Source organism: Penaeus vannamei, chromosome 35, assembly GCF_042767895.1.
Source record: "Penaeus vannamei isolate JL-2024 chromosome 35, ASM4276789v1, whole genome shotgun sequence".
In the NCBI taxonomy this organism is placed as follows: Eukaryota; Metazoa; Arthropoda; class Malacostraca; order Decapoda; family Penaeidae; genus Penaeus; species Penaeus vannamei.
This window is the reverse complement of record NC_091583.1, coordinates 28717215-28744714: the sequence shown is the minus strand read 5'-3', so window position 1 is coordinate 28744714 and position 27500 is coordinate 28717215. Positions and strand designations below refer to the sequence as shown.

Here is a 27500-nt window from a genome sequence, read left to right as displayed (position 1 = left end):
TCACTTTCCACCTCCTTGACTCTCTCCTCTCCCCTTTTCCTCCTCCTTCCTTCTCTTTTCTCCCTCCTCTCTATGTCTCCTTCGTTCTTCTTCCAGCCTTTACCCATTCTGTCCTCATTTCTTCTCCCTCCATCTCCCTTTCTTCTCTCCCTGCCTTTACTCCTTCCCTCATTTCTTCTCCCTCCCCCTCCCTCCCCTCCCCCCTCTCCCCTCCATACCTCTCCGTCCTTTCCGTCCAGACTCATCCTAACCCTGATTACTTCCTCCTTCCTCCACCCCACCCCCACTCCCCACTTACAAACTGTCTCTCATCTCCCCTCTACTCCTCACGCCCTAACCTCACCTCACTCCCCACAACCTGTAACCCTTTCCACCCCCACGCCCACATTCTATCCACCCACCCCCCCCTCAACCTCACCTCCCCTTCACCCCCACTCCCACCCCACCCACCCCTCCCACTCCACTCTGTCCTCCCACTCCCCCCATGCCCACCCCCATCCCCACCCCCACGACCACCTCCCACCCCCCCATTTCACCCCCCTCCCCCACGACACTCCCCTGGCCTCCTCACCCCCTCCACCCCACACACACCATATCAAGTGTCGATAATCCGGGAATCTTTGCGAATTATCCGCCCGGACGACAAGCCACGTATCCTGCTTGGTCGTCCGTGTTCGTGAGGGGGAGGGGGGAGGATAGGGAGGGGAGAGGGGGTGGGTGTAAGGGGAGAGGGGGAAGGTTGGTAAGGGGGAAGGTGGAGGAGGGGGTGAAGGATGGAAGGGGGGGGGGGGGTTGTGGGTAAGGGGGAAGGATGGGGGGGGAAGGATGGAAGGGATGGGAGGGGAGGGGGGGGAAGGGATAGGAGGGGGGAGGGGGTATGGATGGGTGTAAGGGGAGGGAGGGGGCAGTGGGTAAGGTGTGGGGAGGGGGGAAGGATGGAAGGGGAGGGGGGTTGGGTGGGTGGCAGGGGAAGATGGAAGGGGAGGAGGAGCTGGGGGATTGATTTCTTCTTATTCTTCTCTCTCCTTTTCTAGTTTTTTTAGGATGGGTGGGAGGAAGGGGGTTTCTTTGTTTGTTTTGGGGGATTTCTAAATTTTTCTTCTTTTCCTTTTTTTGGGTCTCTATTTGTATTTCGCTATTTCTCTCTTTCTTGTTTTTGCTCTTTCTCTATTTCTCTTTCTTTTTTTCTCTTCTTTTTTTCTTTCTTTCTTTCTTTCTCCCATTCTCTCTGTCTGTCCCTCTATCTCTCTCTCTCTCTTTCTGTCTGTCCTTCTTTCTCTCTCTCTCTCTCTCTCTCTCTCTCTATCTTTGATTCTCTCTCTCTCTTTCTCTTTCTTTCTTTTTTTCTCTCTTTCTCTTCTCTTCTCTTCTCTCTCTCTTTCTTTTTCTCTTTTCTCTCTCCCTCTCTGTCTCTCTCTCTCTATTTATTTCTATTACTCTCTCTCTCTCTCTCTCTCTCTCTCTCTCTCTCGCTCTCGCTCTCGCTCTCTCTCTCTCTCTCTCTCTCTCTCTCTCTCTCTCTCTCTCTCAATTTATTTCTATTACTCTCTCCCTCTCTCTCTCTCTCTGCCCTCCCTTCTCTTCTCTCCCTCTCTTGCCCTCCATCTTGCCATTCATGCCTCCCTTTTACCTTCCCACCTTCCCTCCTTCTTCCCTTCCCCCTTCCCTCCCTCCTTCATGCCATTCTTCCCTCCTCCTTTCCCTTTCTCCCCCTCCCTCGTTCCTCCATGCCATTCCTCCTTCCTTCTTTCCCTCCCTCGCTCCCTCCCTCCCTCCCTCTCTTTCTCCTCCATGTCATTCCTCCTTCCTTCTTGCCCTCCCTTTCTCCCTCCCTCCCTCCCTCCCTCCTGCATGTCATTCCTCCTTGCTTCTTGCCCTCCCTCCTATCCTCCCTCCCTCCCTCCGCCACATTACGGCCCCAGGATGACCAGGAACCTCCCCAGGTGTCAGGTGACTCTGGCGCCGAATCTCTCACGCTCTCAGGTGTCATCCAGGTGAGAGGGGGAGGGGGGATGGGGGGGGGGTAGGGGAGAGGGGGGGAGGGGAAGGAAGGGGAGGAGGAGGAGGGAAAGGGGATGGAGGAAGGGGGCTGGAGGAGGAGGGAAAGGGGAAGGGAGGGGATGGAGGAGGGGTATGGAGGAGGGAAAGGGGAAGGAAGGGGAGGAGGGAAAGGGGAGGGATGGGAAAAAGGAAAGGAAAGGGAAGAGGGCTGGTGGATGGAGGAGGGGGGAGAAAATGGGGGTTGAGGAGAGAGGAAGAGGGGAAAAGGGGAGGGGAAGAGGGATGGGGAGGGTAAGGGGAGAGATGGGAACGAGGAGAGGGGGAATTGGGGGAAGGGAGGGGAAAGGAGGGGTAAGGTAGGAGGAAGAGGGGAAGGAGGAGGAGAAGGGAAGGAGTGGAGAGGGAGGTAGAAATTCGGGAAGGTAGAGAATCGGGAAAGATGGAGTAGGAGAAGAAGGAAGGGGGAAAGGTGAGAGGATCGAGAAGCAAGCAGCCGAGAAGGAGGAAGAGGAGAAGAAGGAAAGAGGAAGGAGTGGAAAGGAAGAGGAGATAAATACAGGAGGGGGAAGTAGAGGGCGAAGAAGACGATAAGGGGAGCGAGAAGGAGGAAAGGGAAGAGGAGGAGGTTGGGTAGGAGGTTGAGGGGAGGCTTAAAATAGTGATGGTGGGGGTGAGTCATAGAAGAGGGGGGAGGGGGAAGGAGAAGCAGAAGCAGAGGGAAGGGGAGGAGGAGCGAGAAGCAGGAGGAGTGGAGGAGGGAGTGAGGGGAGGAAAGGGCAGGGGAGGAGGGGAAGGGGTGGAGGGGAGGAAAAGAGAGGGGGAGGAAGGGGTGGGGGAGGGGTGAGAGTTGTGAATCCGCTGTCCAGGTGTTGTGATATTTGATTGCCTGCAGGATGTACGCAGAGGGGGAGGAAGGAGTGAAGGGGAGGAGAGGGGAGTTGGGGGAACCGGGCTGCTGTCCAGGTGTTGTGGGATATTTGATTTGCTGGCAGGATACGCAAGGATTATCTGTTTTTTTTTTTTTTTTTTTTTTTTTTTTTTTTGTCTCTAAAGGCTGGGGTTCGAAAGTTCATGCCATCGGTGCTTCTTTAAGTGTCTCTCTCTATCTATCTATCTATCTATCTATCTCTCTATCTATCTCTCTATCTATCTATCTAAGATAGAGGGTATATTTTGCTCTCTCTCTCTCTCTCTCTCTCTCTCTCTCTCTCTCTCTCTCTCTCTCTCTCTCTCTCTGCTCTCTCTCTCTCTCTCTCTCTCTCTCTCTCTCTATTTTGTCTTTTTGTTCAGTATATTTTACTCTCTCTCTCTCTCTCTCTCTCTCTCTTCTCTCTCTCTCTCTCTCTCTCTCTCTCTCTCTCTCTCTCTCTCTCTCTCTCTCTCTCTCTCTCTCTTTGTATTTGTGTTAAGTATATTTTACTCACTCTCCCTCCCTTCCTTCCTTCCTTCCTCTGTCTCTCGTCCTCCCTCCCTCTCTCCCTCCTTCCTTTCACTCTCTCCCTCTTCCTCCCTTCTCTCTTTTTCAAGCGTAACTCTGAAATCCTTATTCCAGAACCCCGTCTGACCTCCCAGATCCCCAGCCGAACCCCACGGACCCCCAGCCGGGCACCATGGACCCCCAGCCGGACCCCATGGACCCCCAGTCGGACCCCACGGACCCCAAGCCGGGCACCATGGACACCCAGCCAGGCACGACGGACCCCCAGCCAGGCACGACAGACCCCCAGTCGGACCCCATGGACCCCCAGCCAGGCACCATGGACCCCCAGGCGGAGTCCCGGTGGCGCGTGGCAGCGGTAGTGCCAGCGGCGGGCTGTGGGGAGCGCATGGCCCATGAGACGCCCAAGCAGTACCTGGAGGTGGGCTCTCTCTCTTTTTCTATCTCCCTCTCTCCCTCCCTCCTTCCATCTTTCCTTCTTTCCTTCCTTCCTTCCCTCCCTTCTTCCATCTTTCCCTCCTTCCCTCCCACCTTCCTTCCATCCCTCCTTCCTTCCAACCCTCCTTCCATCCCTCCTTCCTTCCTTCCTCCCTTCCTTCCTTCCTCCTCCCACCTTCCTTCCTTCCTTCCCTCCCACCATCCTTCCTTCCATCCCACCTTCCTTTCCTCCCTCCCTCCCACCTTCCTTCCTTCCTTTCTTCCTTCCATCCTTCCTTCCATCCTTCCTTCCTTCCCTCCCAACCTTCCTTCCGTCCTTCCCCCTTTCCGTAAATTCCTCCATCTCTCCCTCTCCTTCCTACCTCCCTCCTTCCTTCCATCCCTCCCTCCCATCTCCCTCCCACCTTCCCCCCCCTTCCATCCCCTCCCACCTTCCTTCCATCCCCTTCCTTACCCCCCCTTTCCATCCTCCCTCCCACCTTTCCCTTTCCTCCCATCCTTTCCATCCCTCCCACCTTCCTTCCTTCCGTCCTTCCATCCTTCCTTCCTTTCCTTCCCTCCCACCATCCTTCCTTCCTTCCCTCCTTCCTTCTTTCCTCCTCCTTTCTTCCCTACTTCCTTCCTCCCACCCTCTTCCTTTCCTTCCTTCCTTCCTTACCACCTTTCCCTTCCACCCTTCCTTCCCTCCCTCCTTCCCTCCTTCTCTCCCTCCCACCTTTCCTTCTTCTATCCTTCCTTCCCTCCCACCTTTCCCTTTCCCCTCCCACCATCCTTTCTTCCATCCTTCCTTCCTTCCTCCCACCTTCCCTTCCCTCCCACCACTCTTCCTTCCCTTCCCTCCCTCCATCTCCTCCTTCCCTCTCCTTCCCACCTTCCTTTCCATACTCTCCTCCCACCTTCCTTTCCATCCTCCTCCTCCTTCCATCCTTCCTTCCCTCCCACCTTCCTTCCCTCCCTCCCACCTTCCTTCCTTCCGTCCTTCCCTCCCACCTTCCTTCCTTCCCTCCCACCTTCCTTCCCTCCCACCTTCCTTCCCTCCCACCTTCCTTCCATCCTTCCCTCCCATCTCCCACCTTCCCTCCCACCATCCTCCCTTCCTTCCTTCTTTCCACCTCCTTTCTCCCTCTCACTCTTCCTCCTCCCCCAGGTGTGCGGACGCCCCCTGATCGTCTACTGTCTGCTGTCCTTCGAGGAGGCGCCGTGGCTGACGAAGGTGGTGGTTGTGGCTGACGACGTGAGGAGGATGGCGCAGGTGGTCAGGGAAGCCGGGTTGTCGAAGGTCGTGGTTGTGGAGGTAAGGTGTTTTTTCTCTGTCGCTTTTTTTTTTTTTTTTTTTTTTTTTTTTTTGTGTGTGTGTGTGTGTGTGTGTGTGTGTGTGTGTGTGTGTGTGTGTGTGTGTGTGTGTGTGTGTGTTTGCTCGCTTGAGTGCGTAGATGTGTGCCTGTCTTTTGAGTGTATTTTGTTCGATGTAAAGAACTGTCATTAGAGCTGTACACCATTATCTATCTGTGCTGCGACCGGCAGGGCTGCCGCACCCGCCACCGCTCCATCCGCGTCGGCCTGAGCGCCCTGGCCGACGACCCTCCGGAGGTGGTGGTGGTCCACGACGGCGTCCGGCCCCTCGTGCCCCTCGCGACCCTCCGGCAGGTCGTGGCGGCGGCGGCGGAGCGAGGGGCGGCGGGGGCGGTCCGACCTCTCGTGTCGACGGTGTTGCGACCCGCGCCCCCGGAGGAGCAGGGCGCCGCGGGGGTCGAGGTCCTGCGGGAGAGTCTGGTGAGGAGCGACTTCCGCAATTCGGAGATGCCGCAGGCGTTCCGCTTCGCCGTCATCACGCGGGCCTACGGCAGGTGAGGGGCACTCGAGGAGGCACTCTGACGGGGACAACGATGGGGCCCTTTGGGGATGAAAGAAAAAATTGTATCTTTGTGAAGTAGTTTATTGGTTGTGCTTGTAATAAATTTACTGTACGAATTTCTTTATTGTTTATGACATAATACATTCAAATTCAGAATACTCAAAAAAAAAAAATTCTCGTCTTTTGTTAAGCCTATTTTGTCCACAAGTTTTGTTTTCCTTCCATTTTAACTCCACGGTAGATCGCCATTTAGTATATCAGTTGATTTTATTAACGGTAGATTCCCCTACCTAGCTGCAGCGACGAGGAACTAGACCATGGGACAGAGTGCCTGGCCCTGGCACTGAAGCACACGGGAGTGAGAGCCGCTCTGGTGCCCGGAACGCCCGACCTGTGGAAAGTACGTAAGGCTGGGTATGGTATGTTATTTGGTGGTGGTCGGGTTTATGTGGTATTAGAAGGCTGGGTGTGGTATACGTTATGTGGTATTATGTGGTATATTATACGTTATGTGATATGAAATGGTATTATAACTGGATATGGTATTGATGATAAGTTATATGGTAGTATGTGGTAAGGGTTTATGTGGTATTAGAAGGCTGGGTGTGGTATACTTTATTAGGTGGTGTTATGAGGTATGAAATAGTATTATAACTGGATATGGTATTGATGATAAGTTATATGGTAGTATATGGTAAGGGTTTATGTGGTATTAGGAGGCTGGGTGTGGTATACGTTATTAGGTGGTATTATGAAGTATGAAATGGCTTTATATAACTGGATATGGTATTGATGATAAGTTATTATATGGTAGTATATGGTGCTGTATGATATAGGGTTGGATATGGCATTAATACCAAAATAATGTTATTCTACGAACTTTTCTTTTTGTACCGTTGAGTAGTTCTGGACATTATTTATTATAGATTAAAGCGAGACATTATTTTACTCTAAACTGATTCGGAGTAACAATTAATTGCTTTAATACATTAATTTACTTTAAGGTTGTAAAGTGTTTGTGTACATGTATTATGTATTATTTCTTCACATTATATAACTAAAGAATATTTTTTTCTCATTGAATTATCCCTCAGTTTGCTTTATTTGATTCTACTTATCTTCACTATAAATTGTTTGTATGGATTTATTTACTACTGATTCTACGCATTCATTTACAACTGCCTCATTTTACGTCTTCAGTTCAGTTTTGTATGTTAACTGTATACAAGTTAATACCAATTCTAAACCTTACACATGTATTTGATATAAACTGGGTTTGTAAATATATTTTGTGTATGTACATAATTCTTTCTCAGTTTTGTATTTGAATGTTAAAACCCATTTTGAGCCCAGTTAATGAGTGTTCGTCCCTTCCGTGAATAGGTAACGGAGGCGCGTGACCTTGTGGTGGCGCGGGCCGTCCTGCCACGCCACACGCGCCACCTCGCCCTCCTCTGCGGCGCCCCTCCACCCGACGACGCCCTGGGATTCACGCCCACGGGATCAGGGGGAACGGAACCCGCTGATGTGGACGCCGGGAGGAGCTCAAGGGCCTCGGTGCCTTTCCTGACGTCCTTGGCCTCAGGGAGCGAGTCTGAAGGAGGCACCGACGACGTCTGGAGGCTCGAATGCGGCGCGGAGTGTAAGCGAGTGATTGGACTCCTCGACCCACGCCTCCGCTCGCACGCCTTCAGCCTCCGGTGTTACCACAGCCTCCAGGATCTTCAGCGCCTCTCCAGCGACGCCAGGGGAAGGGCCTCGGTCGCGGTGGTGGCGGTGACTTCCCTGCGAGGACGTCCCCGTAGTCTTCGCTCCCATCTGGAGGAGCTGAAGCAAGGGCTGGGCGTCGGTACCTCGTGTCTGATTCTCATCCTATCCCTGGAGGAGGACGGGGCGAAGACGGAGGGATCGTCCGGGTCCTTCCAGCCGTCTCTGGACATCCCCGCCCTGCAGGAGGACGTCAGACAGACATTCCAGGGACACGGAGCAAGCGTCACTGTCCTTCTAACCGGTAATAAGACTCAAGCTCCTTCAGGAATTCAGAAGGAGACGAACGAAGGAAGGCAGATGGAGAAGGAGAACCAGCTCCTTGACCTGATGGAGGCGCTGCTGCAGCAACACTCCAGGGCTTTCCACGGCCAGGTTTTAGTCGTCTAGAACACAATTTAATCATGACTGTCATGAGTATAAGTGCCATTTTTTCCCCAAAGGTCTGAGTAGATTTAAGTGTTTTGGAATTCGGTCTTTCCTTAATTTCCCACCGACTTATTGTGGCCGATGTTTCCTATATTTAGAACTAAAAAGTCGGTGACATTGACAACTTATTGGTGGTGTCCGCTGCTGATTCCCCGGAGGTTTTTCAGTGGCTTACTCTTTGTCTTGTATTTTAACTTCAAATTCTTCCTCATTTCCCTTTTCTCTCATTATCACTTCTTTCTCCTCTTCTCTTGTCACTTCTATTTCTTCCTCTTCTCTCTCTCTCTCTCGATTATCACCTCACTTTCCTCTTTATCCTATAGAATCCTCTTTCCCTATGACTCTTGCTTATTTTCTTTTCCTCTTACTCCTCTCACTTCCATTGCTTTCTCCCTTTCTTTCTCTTCTTTATCTTTCTATCCTCCCTCGTCTTCACTTCCTCTGCTTCCTCTCTCTCTCTTTCTCCTCTCTCTCTTCCCCCCCCACCTTCTCTCCCTCTCCCTCTCCCTCTCTCCCTCTCCTCTCTCCCTCTCCCTCTCTCCCTCTCCCTCTCTCCCTCTCCCTCTCCCTCTCCCTCTCTCTCTCTCCCTGTCACTCTCTATCTCTCTCTTCCTCATCTTCTCTCTCTCTCTCTCTCTCTCGATTAACCCTCACTTTCCTCTTTATCCTTTAGAATCCTTTCTTTCCCTCTGACTCTTACTTATTTTTCTCTCCCTCTCTTACTCTCCCTCACTCTCCATTGCTTTCTCCCTCCCTTTCTCTTCTCTTCCCTCTTTTGCTCCCTCTATCTCTCCCTCGTCCCTCTCCTCTCGCTCTCCTCTGCTCTCCTCTCTCTCTCTCGTCTCCTCTCTCCCCACCTCTCTCTCTCTCTCTCTCTCTCTCTCTCTCTCTCTCTCTCTCTCTCTCTCTCTCTCTCTCTCTCTCTCTCTCTCTCTCTCTCTCTCTCCTCTCTCTCTCTCTCTCTCTCTCTCTCTCTCTCACACTCACACTCACACTGCCACACTCACACTCACACACTCTCTCTCTCTCTCTCCTCTCTCTCTCTCTCTCTCTCTCTCTCTCTCTCTCTCTCTCTCTCTCTCTCTCTCTCTCTCTCTCTCTTCCCTCTCTCTCTCCTCTCTCTCCTCTCTCCCTCTCTCCCTCTCTCCCCCTCTCTCCCCCCCAACCTCATCCTTCTCTCCTAGTCGTACCAAATTTTCGTTGTCGTAATCACCGAATCTCGCGTTAGTCTAAGCTTTCCCATTGGAAAATTATTCTTTTGGTTCGCTCATTATTAAGATGGTGATGTCACTGGCGCTTTTTTTCGTGGGTTTGTGTGCATACGCATACGCACAAGCACACGCACATGCATACGCATTTGCACATGCACTTGCACACGCATATGCACGCACACACACATACTTGTATATCTACATGTGTATATGGACAACATTTTTATTATTTGAAATCCACTCATACCATAGTTTGTCACAACGCCCATGGGAATTGCCCTTTGAAAAATAATTATCATTACTTTTAATGGTACATAAGATGCACCATAGTTATTAGATGACTTCTTTTTCAGGAAGAGAATTATTTTGAAATAAATATTTTAATAGATAATTATACTGATTTATTTTCCTAGGAAAAAAACTAATTTCTTGAAACCCCGCCTGATATAGGAACAAGTGTAAGGTGTTCTTGGATGCTGCATCTCATCCTCTCCGCTCTCCCGCTCTGACTGCCGTGACGGAGGATTGTCACGTGTCTCACTTCGGTTTTGGGCTGTTTTTTCTCGTTTTTATTTACTTTTATTGATTTATTTTAGTTTCCCCTTATTATTGTATGTTTTCTCTGAGCATTTTTATTTATGATTTAACAACGAGGCATTTTTTAATGACCCTTTTATCATCAGCTTTTATTCATTTTAGTCTTTTTAGTATTTAGTAAAGTTTTAAGGTCTCGTTTTTACTTAGTTTTCATTTTAAGTTGTAGGGGAAGCATTTTTACATACAGTGTTTATTCTATCCTTTTTAGTTATTGCATTTCTCTTTTCTTATGGTTTCTATTTTATACTTTTAGTTTTAGTTTTGTTCATTTTTCTGCGCATTTTTAGCCTATTTATTACAAGAATATATTTTGTAAAAGTGTTTGGCCTCTGACGTCACCGGGCCATTGAAGAAAGTAAACAATAATCAGTACGAATCGAGACGTCAATGAGTGTGTTTCGTTATCCTTCGAAGCTTCGAACCACCGGGAGTTTCGCCATATTTGTTGATCTGAACAAAGAGACGATCACGGAAGAATATAAGTTAAGTACTGAGTTCCTGACATTCTTTGCATAGGAGCTGGACGTGATCCTAAGAACATTTGTATTGAATGATTTGAACATCTTTGTATTTATTTGTTTATTTTTAAATGGACTGGAATGGTTTGTTTCTCTTTGTTTTATTTGTAACTTTAAACATTTCAAAGTAGGAAGTGTGATTGATCTTTTAGTTTTATTTTCCTGTTTCGGTGTCACCAGACTTGGGTTTTATACTGGCTTTTCTGTTTGTTTGTTTATTTTTTAATGGGTTTAAGGGGTTTTAAGCCTTCAACTCTGACGCCAGATTTGCTGGTTTTGTCTTTGTTTTTATGGTAAGGCCTTCAGCCAGGCTCTCCACTCTGGAAGTCTTTTCTTTTAGTTTTTGCATACGACAGTCTGTAATTTTAGTCGCCTTTAGCACGTATTCTTTTACTTTTGTATTTTTTAGATTAATTTGAAGTAGTATTTTACCATATGGTTAGGATTGAACGTCAGAAAGTGGTATTCACACTGGAACTCCCCTATTAATGATTCAGATCCCCCCCACGCTACCACTTTAGGGGATTGAATTGACGGTTAATTGGCAGGGGTTAGCCAGGTCCATTTGTGCCTGTATACCCCCCCCCCCCCCGGCATCAAGGGAGGGCAGGATTCTAAAGAGTGACTTGATGAACTGGGACCGGACCCCTGGGTTACACGGATCACACGACAACAGAGATGTTCCAGTGAATGAGTTAACGCTCTTGGTTAATCACTTTCTGATGTTGAGGCGTCCAGCATTATTTTTTTAGGTCATGCATGCTTTTAATTAGTTGTTGGTGAGCCACTTAATTTTGCTTTTGGTGTTTGTGTTTTATGTTTTGCTGTTTTTCCCCCTATTTTACAGGTTTTCAGGGTATTTAGTTTTACTTTTGGTAGTTTTTAGAGCTTGGCCCTTTTCTTACACAAGGATAAAACAAAACACAGCGCCAGTACTTTAGTTTATGTTAATATTTATCAAGAACCAGATGGAATTGCTAATAGGAAGTAATTATGTTGCCAGTGTTGCTATAAATACTAAGATCTCCCAGATGTTTAAGAAATCCACCGCCAAAATAGAGACTCTATCTTCAAAGTCTGGTGCCATATCATGATGGCTTAGAAATGGAAATAAATGATAATTACACGTATATACACACATACTTACAAATCCAAAGTATAAGAAGTTATGGTAATGTTTTAAGTTATAAACATATTTATGAATTATTATGAAATGTTAAAAAATGCATCTATTATTTACTGACAGTGTACGAAGTTGAGTGAATGCATAAATTTTTATGTCTTCTCGGTTTCTCGTGGATATCACAGATCAATTATTTTATTATATTTCTTGCATATTATATTGCTAATGCGTTGTATGAATTAATTTATTATGTGTTAGACTAATCTATAACTGTAACCTTATTTTTACATCACATATATGAGCATATTAGTATTAATCGTTTACTTATGAAAAAATATTTTAAGTATTTCTTATTGGAGAAAATATTTTAAGCATTACTGAATTTCAAGCTGTAGAAGCAGAGGTCACATGAGGGTCACTTCGGTGCGCTGAAGTGAGGTCAGAGTAAAGTGTGGATTTCAGAGCGCGAATTTCGAAATTTTAAGATGTTCATAAAAAAAAATTCTCTGGGAAGATTGCACAACGGGAGGAAAGCGGTTTCTGGTGGATACGGACGTAATATGAATAATTATGGTAGTTATACATATGTAGCAGTTTATTTTACAATTGCGAGAGAGGGGGAGCAGGAGCGAGAAGAAGAGAGAAAGGGACGAGAAAGAGAAAGAGAGGGGGAAACGAGAGCAAGAGAGAGGGAGGGAGAGAGAGAGAGAGAGAGAGAGAGAGAGAGAGAGAGAGAGAGAGAGAGAGAGAGAGAGAGAGAGAGAGAGAGAGAGAGAGAGAGAGAGAGAGAGAGAGAGAGGGACGACAAGCAAGACAGACCGAAAGAGAGAAATACAAATATCCTTGTCCCACACGACTACGTCATCCACCGGATATATGCTTCGCCCCCCTCCCCCGCCCCCCCGATCCTGACCCAAGCTAGGTCAGTCCGATCCCAAACACAGTACGACCTTTTCTGTGATCACACGCTGACTCCCACGCTGCTTCCTTCAAGAACTTTGCTCATTTTCAGTGGCTATAAATCCCGTCTTTCTTTCGTTAGTGTGAAAAAAACGGTTACATTGCATTTACTTGCCCGCCTTCTGGAACCTTCTACAATTCCTCCAAAAGACTATTAAAGGATTTTGTTTATTTGTGTCCGGTCGGGAGTCCTGCGCTGTCGCCTGACCGCTCGCATCAACCAAGGAATCCTAAATGAATGCTACCTTGGCTACAGTTCCAATGTAAGTACTTTCTTGTTTATTTTCCTTGCTTTTCTTCCCTCTCTTCCCTCTTGTGTGTCTATAAATATGTGAATGGGTGGACTTGTGTTTAGTCTGGGAAGGCATTGTGGGCGCAGCTGCTTACGATATTTTTTTGTGTTTTATGTGTGTTATTTTCTTCCAGTTCAACATAGCATCGTTATGTTATTCTTTGGATAAGAATAATTAATTTAATTATTTGTTAATTTAATCTTTGAAGGTGTCTAATGCATCCATATTTAATATTCGAGATTAGGTTAATTATACGCCACCTAACTTGCTATAAATAAAGTCAGTTTCTTTTGCGTTCGTAATTGTTTCCTTGATGAGATCTTCGTTCGCATATGTCTCTTCTTCTCAATGACGCTTAACTCATTTTCCATTCTTGTGAATCGAATGAGTTCACTTTTGTCTGAGAATAACGGAAGGGAAAAAAGTGACGCGATCTAAACTAGGTGATGGAGGAACCGTGTGTGCGTAATTTCGGCCCCATGTGTGCGTAATTTCGGTCCCATGTGTGCGTAATTTCGGTCCCATGTGTACGTAATTTGGGCGGAAGGTCAGCAGTGGGCAAGGTCTAGTAAGGTCAAGCTTTGGCATCTTGTGCAGGTCACGTGGGATGGGGTTTAGTGGCCAAGATAACGGTCGGTTCATTTTATTTAGAAAACGCAATTCTAAGAGGGTAGACTACTGTAATCAGTTACAACGCGAGAGAAAACGAGACTGCCTTAAGGACACACTATTGTATTTTGTTACAGCCGATAACTCTTAGCTTGTAACCAGTTGTTTCTTTCTCTGTGTATGTTTAAGAATTCGAAGTAAGGAAACCATCACTCATTTATCCTCAAGGAAAGTCTAAGGATAGTTATCAAGGTTGCTTTTAATTATGCGCGTTTTGATTTAATTGTTGTGTGTTTTTCGGAAGTGAGAATCGGACATGTTATTACGACAGCAGCCCAGGAGAGAATGAGGTCACGGCCTGACCTTAACCCCTTGCCCGTGGGAACCTGCGCGGGTTGGACCACTTTGGGAGTTGGGAATGAGTTGACCACCACTTACCTTGTCTCCCAAACGGATTAGGAAACACATTGTAGGCCTATTCGCTCGGCGTTCGTCCGAGTTTTATTTTGAGAATTTAGAGCTGCGTTCAGGGTAGGTAGGGATAGATTTTTAAGCTTATTTTTTTCTGTCTGATTATTATCAACTATTTCATCTCGTTACTATTGCAAAGTGGTCACTGAATGACTCTGGTGCAAGTATGACTCTATCATGCACAAAATTCCTTCCAATTGCATAATGTAGCCTCCCCCCCTCCCCTCCCCCCGCCACATGAGATTCCCTGTCTGCATCACATATTAAACCCTTCACCAATTTCATTAAACTGACGGTCTGCAAATGAAGAATGTCTGTCCGTGTGCGCCATGACACAGGACTTTGTTCATTGATTCAGTTTGGAATTTCTTACACCTTACTGTGCGATTATCTAAGTATTGATAAACGGATTTGTCATCGGACTTCTGAATAAGCATAGACGCTAAGGTATCACTAACGTCAAAGATCCTGTCACTCACGTCTTCGTACGGGGTTGATACCCTCCAATTCTGGGGGGGTGGGGTGGGGGGGGCGGTTATATATACAGGCTGGAATAAAGTCTATTAAAAGCGAAAATTTTCCCTTGTACTTTTGTCGATTTTTGATAATTTTGTAAATGGTGATTATTTATTGAACTGCACTGTAGCATATTGATGCATATCCCTCTTATCGCTTGTTCTCGGCTACTTGAATGCATATTCCTCTCAAAAAGTTATTTATTTCCATTTTCTATTGGTTAACGATGGCAGGATGCATATACATTTTTAACGCTTGCTCTCTATTACTTAACTGCATATTCCTCCCCAAAAAGTTATTTATTTCCCTTTTCTCGCCTATTGGTTAACGGCGACGGGACATGAACTTCAGCGAATGGCAGTTGACTTGTCGCTCTCTCTTCCAGGATGTTGGCCACGCTTCTCCTCCTGACGACCTTCGCTGGGGGTTCCTCGCAACGGCTGCCGGAGCGCCTGAGATCCGCGCCAGGGTCTGTGATTGAGGACCTAGGACTCGTGTATCCGGTAACGAGCCACGTCGAGGCCCGTTTCTCCCTCTCGCCCCTCCGCAAGGCCTTAGAACTCCTGGCGCACCATAGGGACCGGTTCGCCTCGCTGCAAGGGAACCTCACGCTCGATCCTTCTCGTGACCCGGAAAGCGTTCGTCTCTTTAACCAAACGCTTTCCTTGACCATATCGAGTTTGGGTTCCTTCGCGGCGCCCGACGGAGCTCTAGGTGGCTCGGTCCAAGGGCTCTTGGGATACTTAAGCGGCGTGGGGTTATCCGAGCTCCAGGAGTACAGGGAGAGCATATCTGTCGTCAAAATTTTCGATGCGTCCGTGGAAGGAGACGACGGCGGCGCCCTCTCGCAAGAAGTTGAAGAGTTAACTTCACTTTTTAAAGTTATCAAAGATGAGATCGTTCATCTCTCCGGGACTGCAAATGAGACACCTGACATCACTCTCTTCACTTTTCAGCTTTTTTCTTACCAAATCGCTCTCAACCGGATTACAGGAATCGTAGATGACTTGGCACATGCTCTTAGTAGGGCAATTTATGGAAAGGTGATGCCAAATCTGATATCTCATGACGACTTGAACCCGGTTCTTGGAAAAATGTCATATTACTCTCTCATTCCTCTTTTCCCCTTAAAGCAATACACTCGCTTTTACGCAAGCCTGAAATGCTTCGTCACTGCTTCCGAATTGTCGATAATGATTCCATTGCATCCTTCAGTTGTTTTTAAAGCTTTCCGGATACATCCTTTCCCCCACAAGACAAATAACTCCCATTTCGTGGTTCAAACAGATCACACGCTCATCTTCAAGCTGCAGCATAGACGATCTGTCTCCTACCCTCCTGCGGATTTCCTAAACAGCTGCTCAAAACCTGCTCAGAACATCCACGTATGCTACTCACGACCTCTGGCAATACTGCACAGAGAAGACTGTTCTCTGGCCCTTGCTACGGGTGGGCTCATCCCTGTCGCGTGTTACTTCGACGTCATCGACGCAGAAGTGACGCCCTTTGTCCTAAGTCTCCCGGAGGTGACGCTGCTCTATTTCTATCGCCCGACGTTCGCCATCGTCGCCTGCGAAGACCGTCGGCCGCACATGGTCTTAGAAGGGACTTTCCTCTTGCCCCATCGCTGCGAGCTTGATTTCCTCTCCTTGCACATTCCTGCCGCCATGACCTTCGCCGCGGATGTCCACTCGAACCCCGCCAAGATGAGTCCCTCGCTCATGACCTTGCCGGCAGCCAACGTCACGATCCCCGAGTCGCGAGTAATGCGGGTGGTGAGAGCTCAGAGCGCGGGCGAGGAATTTCTGTCGGAGTATGACTTCTCCTATCCGATTTATGTTAATTTGGTAGGCATGTTTATCCTCATACTCTTGTTTGGAGCGTGCTATCTGAAAGCGTATAGGATGGCAAGAGATGAAGAGACAAAACAGGCTGTGGTCCAGGAGCAGTCTGCCTCGTGTCTGCCGCAATCAGAGGCGCCCCCTGCATACTCGGAGAGTTAGTGACCGCGACGAGTAGGATTTTGTACTTATTATTTTTTTCATTATTTATTTTTATTATTTATTTTTTTTTTATTATTTTTTATTATTTTTTTTTGCTTGTTCGCAATCCCGTGTTCGTGGTTCGAGTTCTTGTACGCTGCCACGCCCACATCAGTGTTGGAGTAGTTCATTTCAAGCCAACAAAAAATTAGAGAAAAAACAGATGTACTGATCAACGGTTGATCTTTCTTCTAACCGAACTGTCTTGGCCCTCGTGTGTATTATCTCAATACGGCGGTTGAAGTGTCATGTCTAGAAAATGCCACTGAAAAATAACCACCCAGCACCTCAGGAACAGTACCGGCAGAGGACCTTGCTGCTGCAGGTGAAGCTGTCTCCTCCGCGGGTGACGAGGCCGTGGGACACTTCGAGGACGTGTAGAGGTCGAGGAGGACCTGAAGCTCATCGCTGCAGGTGTAGCTACCCCTCCACCATGCCCTTACAGCCTCGCGCCTTGCCCTTCCTTCGTCTGGTAAAAAGCTAGCATCCGCTCCACCGCTTCCCGAGCAAGGTCTTTATAAGTACTTAGATAGACTTCGTTCCCGAGGACGCTGTTGGTTTTTCTGGCGTTATTTCCGTCAATAAAGGCATAACGTTTAGAAGGAGTTTTGTTGATCGCCTTCCAGTCTTTATATAATTCCCTTGATAGTCTGTGAGAGGATCTTATAACACACATCTCTCTCTCTCTCTCTCTCTCTCTCTCTCTCTCTCTCTCTCTCTCTCTCTCTCTCTCTCTCTCTCTCTCTCTCTCTCTCTCTCTCTCTCTCTCTCTCTCTCTCTCTCTCTCACTTTCACTTTCACTTTCACTTTCACTTTCTCTGTTTTCTCTTGCTTTCTCCCTCCTAATAAAATCATGATGATAATTGTATTGCACAACCAGACTTCTCCCTCTTTTTTAACCCTATTAACTAATGAAATGTGAAGCCACAGGTTACATTACATACCGTCATAACAGAGGTGAGCAAATTTTTAACAAGCAAATTTTTATCTAAAGGAATTGTACATTCTCATATCTTCTGAGATAATGTCTTCAACCTCCATGAAAATTGTCCAAAAAATTACTGTAATATGAGGAGTTTATTAAGAGAAGGCCCTTAGAACTACTCTTAAATGCAGAGGGAATTATTACATATCTTATTCTAAATCAAACAACTAAAAAGCTAGGGGTTGTATACGAAATATGACTATGCTGCAGACTGTAGATGCATTGTCAACCAACACGGAAATTGTAACTGACATCTCAGGCGGTAGGTTACTAGTAACTCATGTTTCTTTAAATGGGCACTTAAAACCTTCCCTTACTAAGCATCTCACATCAGGAAATAACAATGATAAAATTCCAGTACAAAATTATTACACACTTATCAAAGGAAATTTTTCAGGGCAGGAAGAAAAACTAATTTATAAATTTGGGGTATATTTTTTACTAGGACAAATATACAACTAAACTCTTATTTCTTATATCAAATTAATTGTACTTGAGTAACTTTGCACAGAAAATGTGGTACTCATAATCATGATACATCTTCTTGGACTTCTGATTATTAATCTACAGAGCAAGGCATCAACAAGACCTACAATACATAAAAAAAACACATTTGGAAAAAAAACTGAGATACACGTACTATCAATGATACAAACCATTCACTACTTTCCTTGATATTATAATATACAGCATCTTGTATACAGTACATTCATATACAAAATACAAAAAACAAAAAAACTATATATTTGTTTAACTTTCCAGAAACATAGTAATGAGGATTAATTTTTACAAGTTTCACAGGATTTTTATGTACAAGTTTTAAAGACAATTCACTTCCTTCAACTTTCTAAAAGTCCGCAATAATTTCTCAAAATACATAGTATTCTGTAGTATCTATTTATTGGCCACGTAAATAAGCACTGATTAATGCCACAAAGAAAGTATACATCTATAACACAAATTCAAGGAAGTACATTCCATAGAGTGAAAACAAAACTTTTGTTTATATTAATACAACCATTTATTTCTTCAAATGGATTTCCTATAGGAATATTACTTATGTTGATGAACAATACAGCCTTAGTAGCCATAATTCAAGCACTTGTGAAAACATAGCTAAACATCCTCAACATAGAAAACTTGACTAATTCACAGTGTAAACAAAACTAAACAATAAATTCAGACTGTATTTACATATAAAGAACTGAAGAAAAATACAAATGCATCACAAATTCTACCTTGCATCTGCAAATGGATTATACATCTGAAAAGAAAGACTAGAAGTCACTTTCTTGTGATTCACTGCCACATTACACAATGAATATGAACTTCCCTCTTGTTAAGGCCGGTATTAGGCAAGCACAAGATCCTTAGGGATGGAACTTGCTTGCCATAATGGCAATTGAGGCAATTTTCCAATTTATATAATAGCTTATTATATATTCTTTAGTTAATCATTCACTGTACATTCTGCTAATTATATTCATCTAGTTACTACCTTCCTCCAGTAATACTTTTTCATGCACGTGTAACACCACCCATGAGCCTTCCATATTTTTATACTTATTGTATAAATATACTACAAAGAGCTATTCCACTCTCTTTTTTCATTCTTGAATATTATACTCACTCAGTCTGAATAACTGTTTTCTATTTTTGTCAGACAAGAAACTCAAATAAATCTTTTGGCTCACAAGTTCCCATCACTGTTTATGGAAAACACATACATAAATACATTTGGATACTCAATATTTCCCAAAATTTAACAACAGAATATGTCCTGTTCTGAGAAACAATTTATTTGTGGTTCTTAGTACAAAACCACTTTTGATTTCCTATGTAATTTCCACATGGGCTCATCACTGCCAGTTACACACTGCCTCCTGTTTCTTAAATAAACTTTCCTTCACCATCTGTAGTGTTAACAGTATAACACATTGACAGTCACTGTGTTATCAATATTGTACTTTATCTTATAACTTTTTTCTTCATTAGCTTGCTTCCTTATAACTTTATTTTCTTTCCATGTGCACACAAACTACATTTCCTTTCTAAGTGATACCACCTCTTTGAAGGTAACGCTTGTCAGTATCACTCTTATTAACCAGCCTTGGCATCTATGAGCTTTACAGTCTTCACAGGTGCAATATGCCTTTTCTCGCAGGATAGGGAAATGTCCAAGTTTTTCTTTGCACAGGAAAGAAAAATGCATAACAACCAAGAAGTCAAAGTTTCCTATTAGTCAAATTTCACAGCATACAATACTGACATTCAGTATCTTGGGATAGTCTAGAATGGCCTCATCACTGTATCACTACAGTATTCACAAACAAATCTTGCATTGAGATCAAAATCACTGAGGTCTGTCACAATAATAATTACTTTCTGCATGCTAGTGCGTGAATTCAGCAATCTTTTTCACTGTGTTAATGTCATTCAGAATCAGCTTAACGAGTGCTCTGGCTTGCAGCGTTGCAGGATCTCGTTCTTCACTTTCCTCTTCACAATCGTCATTTCCTGTGTCGCCCGAGAGCCCCATCTCTGCTTCCAGCACTGAAATTGGCAGGATAAACTTGAATCTGGTCATACATTTATGGCTACTCATTTTACTCAAGGATAAAGATCTTTTGTTATAACAGGCAACAAGCAATATATCTATAGCCAAGAAAAAGCCTACAAAATACATTACATCCAATAAAACATAGAATGGAATTAACAATCATGGCTAATCTGACTTCCCACTTTAAACATACAACACCCATCAATTTTTTTCTACATATACATTAAAAAAAAAAAACAATGCTTTCCCTTATGAAATTACTCAGCAAACATTAAATAAAGACTAAAAACTAAATCCATTCTTCATTATACGAATTTGGCTTAGTGTGGATAAAGTGGTGTCTGGTGACTCTGTAATTCATATTACAGAAAAGTCTACAAGGGATAATGAAGAAACCATCTTTCACTACTAACCTTCAAGCTGTTTTTCAATCTCATCAAATCTCTTGGTTATGTTGCTCTGCATGACCTGCACATGCTCCAGGAGGTTCAACTTACAGTTCACAGGTTCAATTCTCTCAGCTTCGGGGATAATGGGGGCGACGACTGCAAAGGTGGAAGGTTAATATTATTCTGAACACTTTCCAGGCATAAATCTTACCTCTAAATCTTAGAGAATCTCATTAAAAAATATATATATTTCAGTAAATATAGGATAATTAAGGAAAAGGAGTATCAACAATGTAACTACAATTCTTCATTAAATTATTCTAGATATCAGAACATCAGACTTTTTAGATATACCTTGTGGCTCCAGACTAGGTGTTGACACATGAGGAGACAAGGCAGAACTAGCCTGTGTTACTAGTTGTTCCAGTTCTGTCTGCGAGGACAGGAGAGCGGCAGCAAGGTCATCTCCATCATCCAGCTGGGCCTCATCATCATCTAGGACATCCCCTGGAGCATCAATCTCCTCTGGCTGTGGCAGGTCCGCAGCAACTATGTCCTCTTCTTGGGGCAGCTCAATATCTCCAAGGTTTTGCGTCATTTCTTTCTCCATTGTTTCATCATTCTCAGTCCCCTTGGTGTCTTCAGATGGCTTTGTTTCTGCAGTCTCTGAATCCCTTTGGTTTGCTGCTTCATCCTTTTGACTCTTAGTAGCCTCAGAATTTCCTTCATTTTCCTCCTTTGTTGAATTCTCAACTTCTTTGCTTCCACTCTCTTCCCCTTGCTTTTCTTCTTCTGTATCACATGCCTCCTGAGTCTCCTTCTTTTTGTCAATAGTGAAAGACTCACTTGTTGGTCCACCTTCAGGAACCACTTCTGAACTTGAGCTCTTTTTGACATCCTCTGAAGCTTCAGTCTCTCCTTCCTCTTTCAGTGCAGTGGAAGGCGGCTCAGACTGAGTTTCGGTTGGCATCTGGTCAGAACTGGTCTCCGATGAAGCCTCTTTGGAAACTTCTGAATGTTTGTCAGTACTGACAGATTCTGAGTTATTTGAAGTGTCACCTGCTTCCATCTCTTCTTTGCTTGTTCTCTGTTCCTCTTTATTCTCCCCTTTGTCTGTCTTCTCTTCTGTAGAGGCTGCAGGTGGAATCTCTGAAGCATCAGGAGGACTTCCCTGTTTGCTTGTATCTGTACCTTCTTGTGTTGCAGATGATGCTTGTGCCTCCGCTGAGCTTGCCTGACTCTCTGAAGTGTCTAAATCCTCAGTCTTACTAACCCCAACATCTTCCTTTTTGTCCTGGTTAGCATCTGGTATTGTCTCACCTTCTATCTTTGTATCATCAGCTGCTGGAATCTTCTTGGAGAACTCAGTAGATGGAACAGCACTCTCAAAAGTCTGGTCTGCTAGATGCTGGACACTCGGAAGGTCTCCAGGTATCCCCCACACACTTGAAGCTGGAGTGGGTGTTAGAGCTAGTTCCATTGAGGTGCTTGTGTTTGGAGGATTTGGCATGCCAGCTTGACTCATTCCCACAGGGTTGGCAATGCCCTCATTGAGAGTCGCATCAGGTATGACAGAACTGCCCAGCGGTGGAGGGTTCAGGCTCGACCCATCTGGGCCCACAATGTCCATCAGGTCAGCTGGCAAGGGACCAATGGGCTCTGGGTCTGATGATGTCCCTGCTTTCTCTCCCTGTCCATTTCCCTCTTTCTTCTCGATCCACTTTTTGTGCCACATCACAAATTTAGGATGATCTGCCTCCCTGAAAGGGTAAAAGACCCAAGCTGTGAAGTACCATTCTAGGAGATATGAGAGAGAGAGAGAGAGAGAGACAGAGAGAGGGAAGAGACAGAGAGAAAGGGAGATAGAAAAAATGGGAGACAGACACAGAGATAGAGAGACAGAGACACAGAGACAAAGAGGCAGAGAGAGACACCGAGACAGAGATAAATGTATACATCTATTTATTAATCATAATATCCAAACTTTAAAAATCTATAAAAGAAAAAAAATTAAAGTTTTGTATACATACTTTGCAATATGCAACTTGAGCCTCAGTGAGTGAAGAACCTGCGACAACTGCAACACATTGGCAGTCAGCTCGTGGCCTCTCCTAACACAGGTCTCCAGTCGAGCATCGCCGCGGGTGCGCGAGAAGGAGAATCTGCAGAGAAACAAGCAGTGTTATGATTGTTATTATAGTTATAGTATAGTTATCAGCATCGCTGTTCAAATTTTTCTTAAATAGTTGTTATTAGAGAGAGAGAGAGAGAGAGAGAGAGAGAGAGAGAGAGAGAGAGAGAGAGAGAGAGAGAGAGAGAGAGAGAGAGAGAGAGAGAGAGAGAGAGAGAGAGAGAGAGAGGGGGGGGGGGGGGGGGGAAGCAGAGGAAGTGAGAGAAGACGAGGGAGAGATAGAAAAATAAAAGAAGAGAGAGAGAGAGAGAGAGAAACAGAAATAAAGAGACAGACAAAGACAAAGAGACAGACAGAGAGAGACAGAGAGAGAGGAAGGGGGGAGGGAGGGAGGGAGGGAGAGAGAGGATGAAAAAAAAAAACAGAATGACAGACACAAAGAGATCAAGAACTGACCTGGGCAAACGACCTTCTTTGACCCAGTCCTGATGATGCCTGAACTTATGTGACGATCTTTCAAGGCGTGGGTGATCACAGAGAGAACAGATGTACTTGTCCGGCACCTGTTCTTCACCGAGGATGTTGTAACATGCCCCATGCTGCCAGCACAGGCACACATCACACTAGACAAGAATAAAAAAGATTTGTTAGAGTAAAAATTTAACGGAAACTGCTAATGCCATCTTTTTTGTGAATATTTCTGACATAAATTTCTCCTCTTCAAAAATGATTTTAACAACCATTTTTGGCATTTATAAAAGACTGATAACTATCCTACTCAATATATCAGATTCAAAGTGTCCTGAAATACATGTGATAGATATATTTACAAACACTATCCCTCCTGTTTTTCTACACAATAAAATATTGGCATATATACATACAGCACCATGAGTATCAAACCACAGCAAAATAGATTTATTTGAAAGAAGAGATAGACAATATCAAAATTTATTTGAGAGGTGAGACAACAATCCAACTATCTTTTTTTGTTTAAGCATACATATCCATATTCTGAATATCAGGTTTACACAAAAATCATAAATGTATATAAGATAGGCCTGAACTTCCAACATCATCAAGCATTTAATAGAAGTACAACAAAACATTCATCTTATTCTCGGAATCTTATCCATTAGAGACCTTAGACCATAGCACTTAGACCAAAAACTCCTGAACCCATTTCAATGACCTTGGATCCAATACCAAACTACAGGCCTCTGAACCAATAAAATGTACCAAATACCATAAACACTAATCACAGACTTCAGACCCCAAGACCTTAAAGTCATAAAAAGTCATATCCTACCCTATTTGCAACTGGCTAAAAAAATGATGGCATTAAACAACACTTCAAATACGCCACTCACAATTATACACCAAACACCCAGATAACACATCCCAGACACAGATCCTCTACAGAAAGCGAGCAGACTTACTTGAAGCATGAGTCCTTCTTCTTCAGTTGAGCCGCAGCCACAGTTGATGATTTCTGCGGGTGCTTCTTGCACGGATGCATTTTCTCCCCCGTCGACCCAAGTGTCTGTTGTGTCCTCTTCAACTTCGATCCCAGATGATTCCGCTGTTAATAATGTATGTTTTTTTTTAAGATGTGAAGTTTATAAAGTTAATTTGTAATCATATATATTTATAATTATTCTTAGATTAGACACTACAAGTTCTATTTTTTAAAAAAGGCAAATTATGCATATACTTAGTTTTGGGTTTTCAACTTGAGGAGAAAAAATGCATAGTACTGTTTTACGCAAAAGTGTATGCAATGTTGTGTGGTTAAGGAGGCAGCTAGATATTTTGGAACCGGGAGATAGGTCTCTTGAAGGGCTCCCTATATTTCTTAGCTTTGATGTAAAAATATCTATTCACTTTTTTGAACTGATTATTTTTTCCTTTTCTTTTTTGGCCCATACAAAAAGGGGTAAGAGAGAAAAAAAAAAAATCAATCAATAAATAAAAGTAACATGCACTCTTTTCTGACTAACATTATTGTAGTCAACACCAACTAGAAAATGCATCACATCCGTCAAAAGATAAAAAAAAGTAAATAAATCCTACATATATAATTCACTACATAAATTTCGTTATCTTAGCAGAAGGGGGGCCTTCCATCAGGGGGCCATGGGGTATTGCAGAAATACCCCCCTCCCTAACCCTCTCCCCTGGCTACACCACTGAGTACGTGCATGTGCATGTGTGTGTGGATATACATATGACTACGCATGTGAACGTGTCTGACTATGCACATTCAAGTGATCTTTTAAACCTAATCATGTTTTTTTTTTCTTTAATGCAGATGGGATTCAAAGGATTAAATTATGCTGGTTTAAAAGAAATTAGTATGAGAGAGAGAGAGAGAGAGAGAGAGAGAGAGAGAGAGAGAGAGAGAGAGAGAGAGAGAGAGAGAGAGAGAGAGAGAGAGAGAGAGAGAGAGAGAGAGAGAGAGAATACAATAAAAATCATTTACACCATGCATTTACCTTCCATGTACTGCAGTTTTTTGCCTGATGTATTTGAACTACTAACATCAGAAACGACAGTATCTGCAATTAGCGAGAAATGATAAAAAAAAGCTCGAAAAAAGCAGACAAAAAAAAATAATGTAAACATTAACATTAACCTTTATAGGTACAGAAAATTTCTGAGCTTTGTGTTAACAAGGTACAAAAAAAGGCACATCCGATTGAACTTTAATATGCAATCATTTCAATGCAAATCTTGAATATGTGTAATACAGATAATTTGGATGTTTTTCTTTTTAATTAATGACTTATGCCGTGTACATATACACTTCAGAATGGCTATTCTGTCCTTAAAGGTTTACGCAGCATTAAAGGAAATGATACAAATTATAAAAGAATAGCAGCCACATTCTAAGCAATAGACAGGAATTGCTAAAAAGACACATTGTGAAGTTTCTCCAATGCACAGAATTTAAAGAAAAAGAAAGAAGAAAAAAAGAAAAAAAAATACATATAAATAAAATAAGAAAAAAAACAATAAATTTTATACATCTTAAACATACATACATGCAAATAATGAATGCTACAATAAAAAAAGAGACAGATATTTAATATTTATAACTGTATCAATTTCAGATTAAAAAAGAGGTGAGCAGTAATTTATTGTAATGCACATAGGTAGATATCAATATGTACTTGTGCAAAGCTTATTATGTATATGGATATTCAGGTGAATGAAAAAACTATCACAGATTCCGTAATCAACAATCTCTCTCCCTCTCGCTCCATCCTGCTGAGATGTACTCTTTTGTTTCAATAAACGTCAAATTCAGAGTCAAAGTCAAGTCGCTCTCTCTCTCACTCTCTTCCACTCTCACACAAATAACCTAAAGAAAAAATAACATGCACCATCTTAAGCAACAGGAAATTATTTGACCACAAAGTACACATGTATAGGAGTCCAGCCTTAGCGTCTACCACAAACTTACCACTCGTGACTTTGGGAGTGGATGACCCCTTCCGCTTGCTGTATCTGTATTTGGTCACTGCTTTGGTCTCCTGCTGGTCGTCTTCACTCATACTCTCTGAAGGCACTATCAGGTAAAGAGATGAAGAAAATGTTTTGCCTTTGTGGTGAGAATAAGAATAAGGCTTTTACCAAATCTTAAATAATGTATCTTTTGTATGAACAGGGGTGTATCCAAGCCCCTTCTGTAGAAGTGTGTTCATAAAACCAGTAACTACCTGTATATCTATGGCTCACTTGATCCATATTTGTCTGACAAACTAGATGTCTTGCTTGCCAAATATGTAACTTTTCTGATAAAAAAGAAAAAAAACTTCCACCAACTCACCTGACTTCCTCTTCTTACTAGTTTTGGGATCGACTTTTGATTTGGTCTTCTTCTTCTTTTGTATCTGGTCCACACCTTCATTGGGGTCATAGTCTGGGTCCTGGGTCTTGACAATTCCTCGGAGTGAAGAGTCATCCTCTAGATCATCTATGTAGTCATCCAGTTCCTCCTTCACCTCCAGTTCATCCTCAGACTTTATCTAAGAAAGAAAGGCAGAGTTCACATTTAAGAAATTAAACTGTTTTCTTTTTAATTTTTGAAGTATTCTCAATCATGAATGTACTCTTGCTGACTTTTAGATACAATTATAATATTCTAATTTAATAACATATCAAGTACATGTTCCTTTCACAATTGTAATCTTACTCTCACTTTAAAAACTATATCATAAGATACAACTGGAAATAGACTATGTAAAATGAACTTGGCCAAGATACTCTAATCTCCACATGGAACACAGTCATTACCGGAAACCCTTCCAAGCTGGGCTCTTGCTTAAGTAGCTCTTTCTTCTTGGGCTCCTTGGGGTGCTTAGGTGTAGAGGCCAAAGAAGACGTTCCACCCAGCGTGGCTGCTGCCTTCTTCTCCGTGCTCTTGAGCTTGGTGTCACTTGGGCTCCCTGAAGCACCTCCCCGTGATGACTTCTTGGACAAAGTCTCACCCTTCAGTACCTTTTCGACGGGTGAGGAGGAGTGTGTGGGTGAGGCAGTGAGGTCGAGGTGGTCCCCTACAGTGCGGGCGTAGGCCAGGTCAGCTACATTGGGTGCCCAACTGCTGTTCTTCTTCAAAATCTCAGGATGGTAGTGCTTGATGTGCATCTGTTGAGGGGAATCATTAGGTAAAAGAGAAAGAGGTTTTAGAACACTGTCTTGAATCAATTGCTGCTCTTATCTGTACAGAGCAGTTTGGTATGAAGAACTTTTAAAGCTTTAGGAAAGGTAAACAGCAAGCCTTACATATACATCTGACACTACTACTAAGTAAAGCAAAAGTTACTCATCATTTCTGTAAGCTGCTAGGGTAAAAGAATAAAAGTGATAGCAACAGCCTATTGACATATTCCACACAAAAAATAAATTCATATACTCCAACAAACACAGACAGGAATCTCTATGCCAACTTTTGAAAACCAAGACAATCAAAAAACAAAGCTTACCTGCAGTAAATTTTCCTTGCGAAAGCTCTTGCCGCATCCCGCTTTTGGACACTGGTGTTCATTGTGCTCAGTAAGAACCACAAACTCATTAGGTGCCACTGTGAGGGAAAATGATCTTTTTAATATAAACTCCTTTGAAAAAGATTTTACCACTATGAAGATGGCAAGGAATCTGCAAA

The 27500-nt window shown here is 43.8% G+C and overlaps 3 protein-coding genes across 12 annotated transcripts in view; 2 read left to right on the top strand and 1 right to left on the bottom strand.

The window, feature by feature from the left end:
* The first annotated feature begins 3557 nt into the window (after positions 1–3557).
* Positions 3558–8215, top strand: LOC113829822 (bifunctional enzyme IspD/IspF). Its single transcript, XM_070113996.1, has 5 exons — positions 3558–3860; positions 5025–5171; positions 5402–5724; positions 6027–6132; positions 7116–8215. The coding sequence occupies exons 1-5, from the start codon at positions 3612–3614 to the stop codon at positions 7887–7889; spliced, it is 1599 nt and encodes a 532-aa protein (XP_069970097.1). The 5' UTR covers positions 3558–3611; the 3' UTR covers positions 7890–8215.
* Positions 8216–12304: 4089 nt separating this feature from the next.
* Positions 12305–16261, top strand: LOC113829817 (uncharacterized). The gene is made up of 2 exons (XM_027382991.2): positions 12305–12600; positions 14612–16261. The coding sequence occupies exons 1-2, from the start codon at positions 12572–12574 to the stop codon at positions 16227–16229; spliced, it is 1647 nt and encodes a 548-aa protein (XP_027238792.2). The 5' UTR covers positions 12305–12571; the 3' UTR covers positions 16230–16261.
* Positions 16262–17676: 1415 nt separating this feature from the next.
* The window catches only part of LOC113829818 (serine-rich adhesin for platelets), a 31433-nt gene continuing 21609 nt past the window's right edge, over positions 17677–27500 (bottom strand). For 7 of the 10 annotated variants that reach the window (XM_070113937.1, XM_070113940.1, XM_070113944.1 and 4 more), the window contains 11 exons: positions 27322–27419; positions 26633–26983; positions 26166–26364; positions 25800–25904; positions 24829–24891; positions 23773–23915; positions 22790–22956; positions 22233–22364; positions 20557–21962; positions 20227–20358; positions 17677–19806 (listed from right to left, as the gene is read on the bottom strand). In XM_070113937.1, coding sequence (XP_069970038.1) covers positions 19646–19806; positions 20227–20358; positions 20557–21962; positions 22233–22364; positions 22790–22956; positions 23773–23915; positions 24829–24891; positions 25800–25904; positions 26166–26364; positions 26633–26983; positions 27322–27419 — 2957 coding nt within the window. In that variant the 3' untranslated portion in view covers positions 17677–19645. The remainder of the gene's footprint in view (positions 19807–20226; positions 20359–20556; positions 21963–22232; positions 22365–22789; positions 22957–23772; positions 23916–24828; positions 24892–25799; positions 25905–26165; positions 26365–26632; positions 26984–27321; positions 27420–27500) is intronic. The other 3 variants (XM_070113938.1, XM_070113941.1, XM_070113942.1) reach the window with 3 other exon arrangements.

Coding starts and splice junctions, on each gene's coding strand:
- LOC113829822 (XM_070113996.1), top strand. CDS start 3,612: ATGGACCCCCAGCCGGACCCCATGGACCCCCAGTCGGACCCCACGGAC. Junction 5,172..5,401: donor CGAAGGTCGTGGTTGTGGAG/GTAAGGTGTTTT, acceptor TGCGACCGGCAG/GGCTGCCGCACCCGCCACCG. Junction 5,725..6,026: donor ATCACGCGGGCCTACGGCAG/GTGAGGGGCACT, acceptor TCCCCTACCTAG/CTGCAGCGACGAGGAACTAG.
- LOC113829817 (XM_027382991.2), top strand. CDS start 12,572: ATGAATGCTACCTTGGCTACAGTTCCAAT. Junction 12,601..14,611: donor ACCTTGGCTACAGTTCCAAT/GTAAGTACTTTC, acceptor TCTCTCTTCCAG/GATGTTGGCCACGCTTCTCC.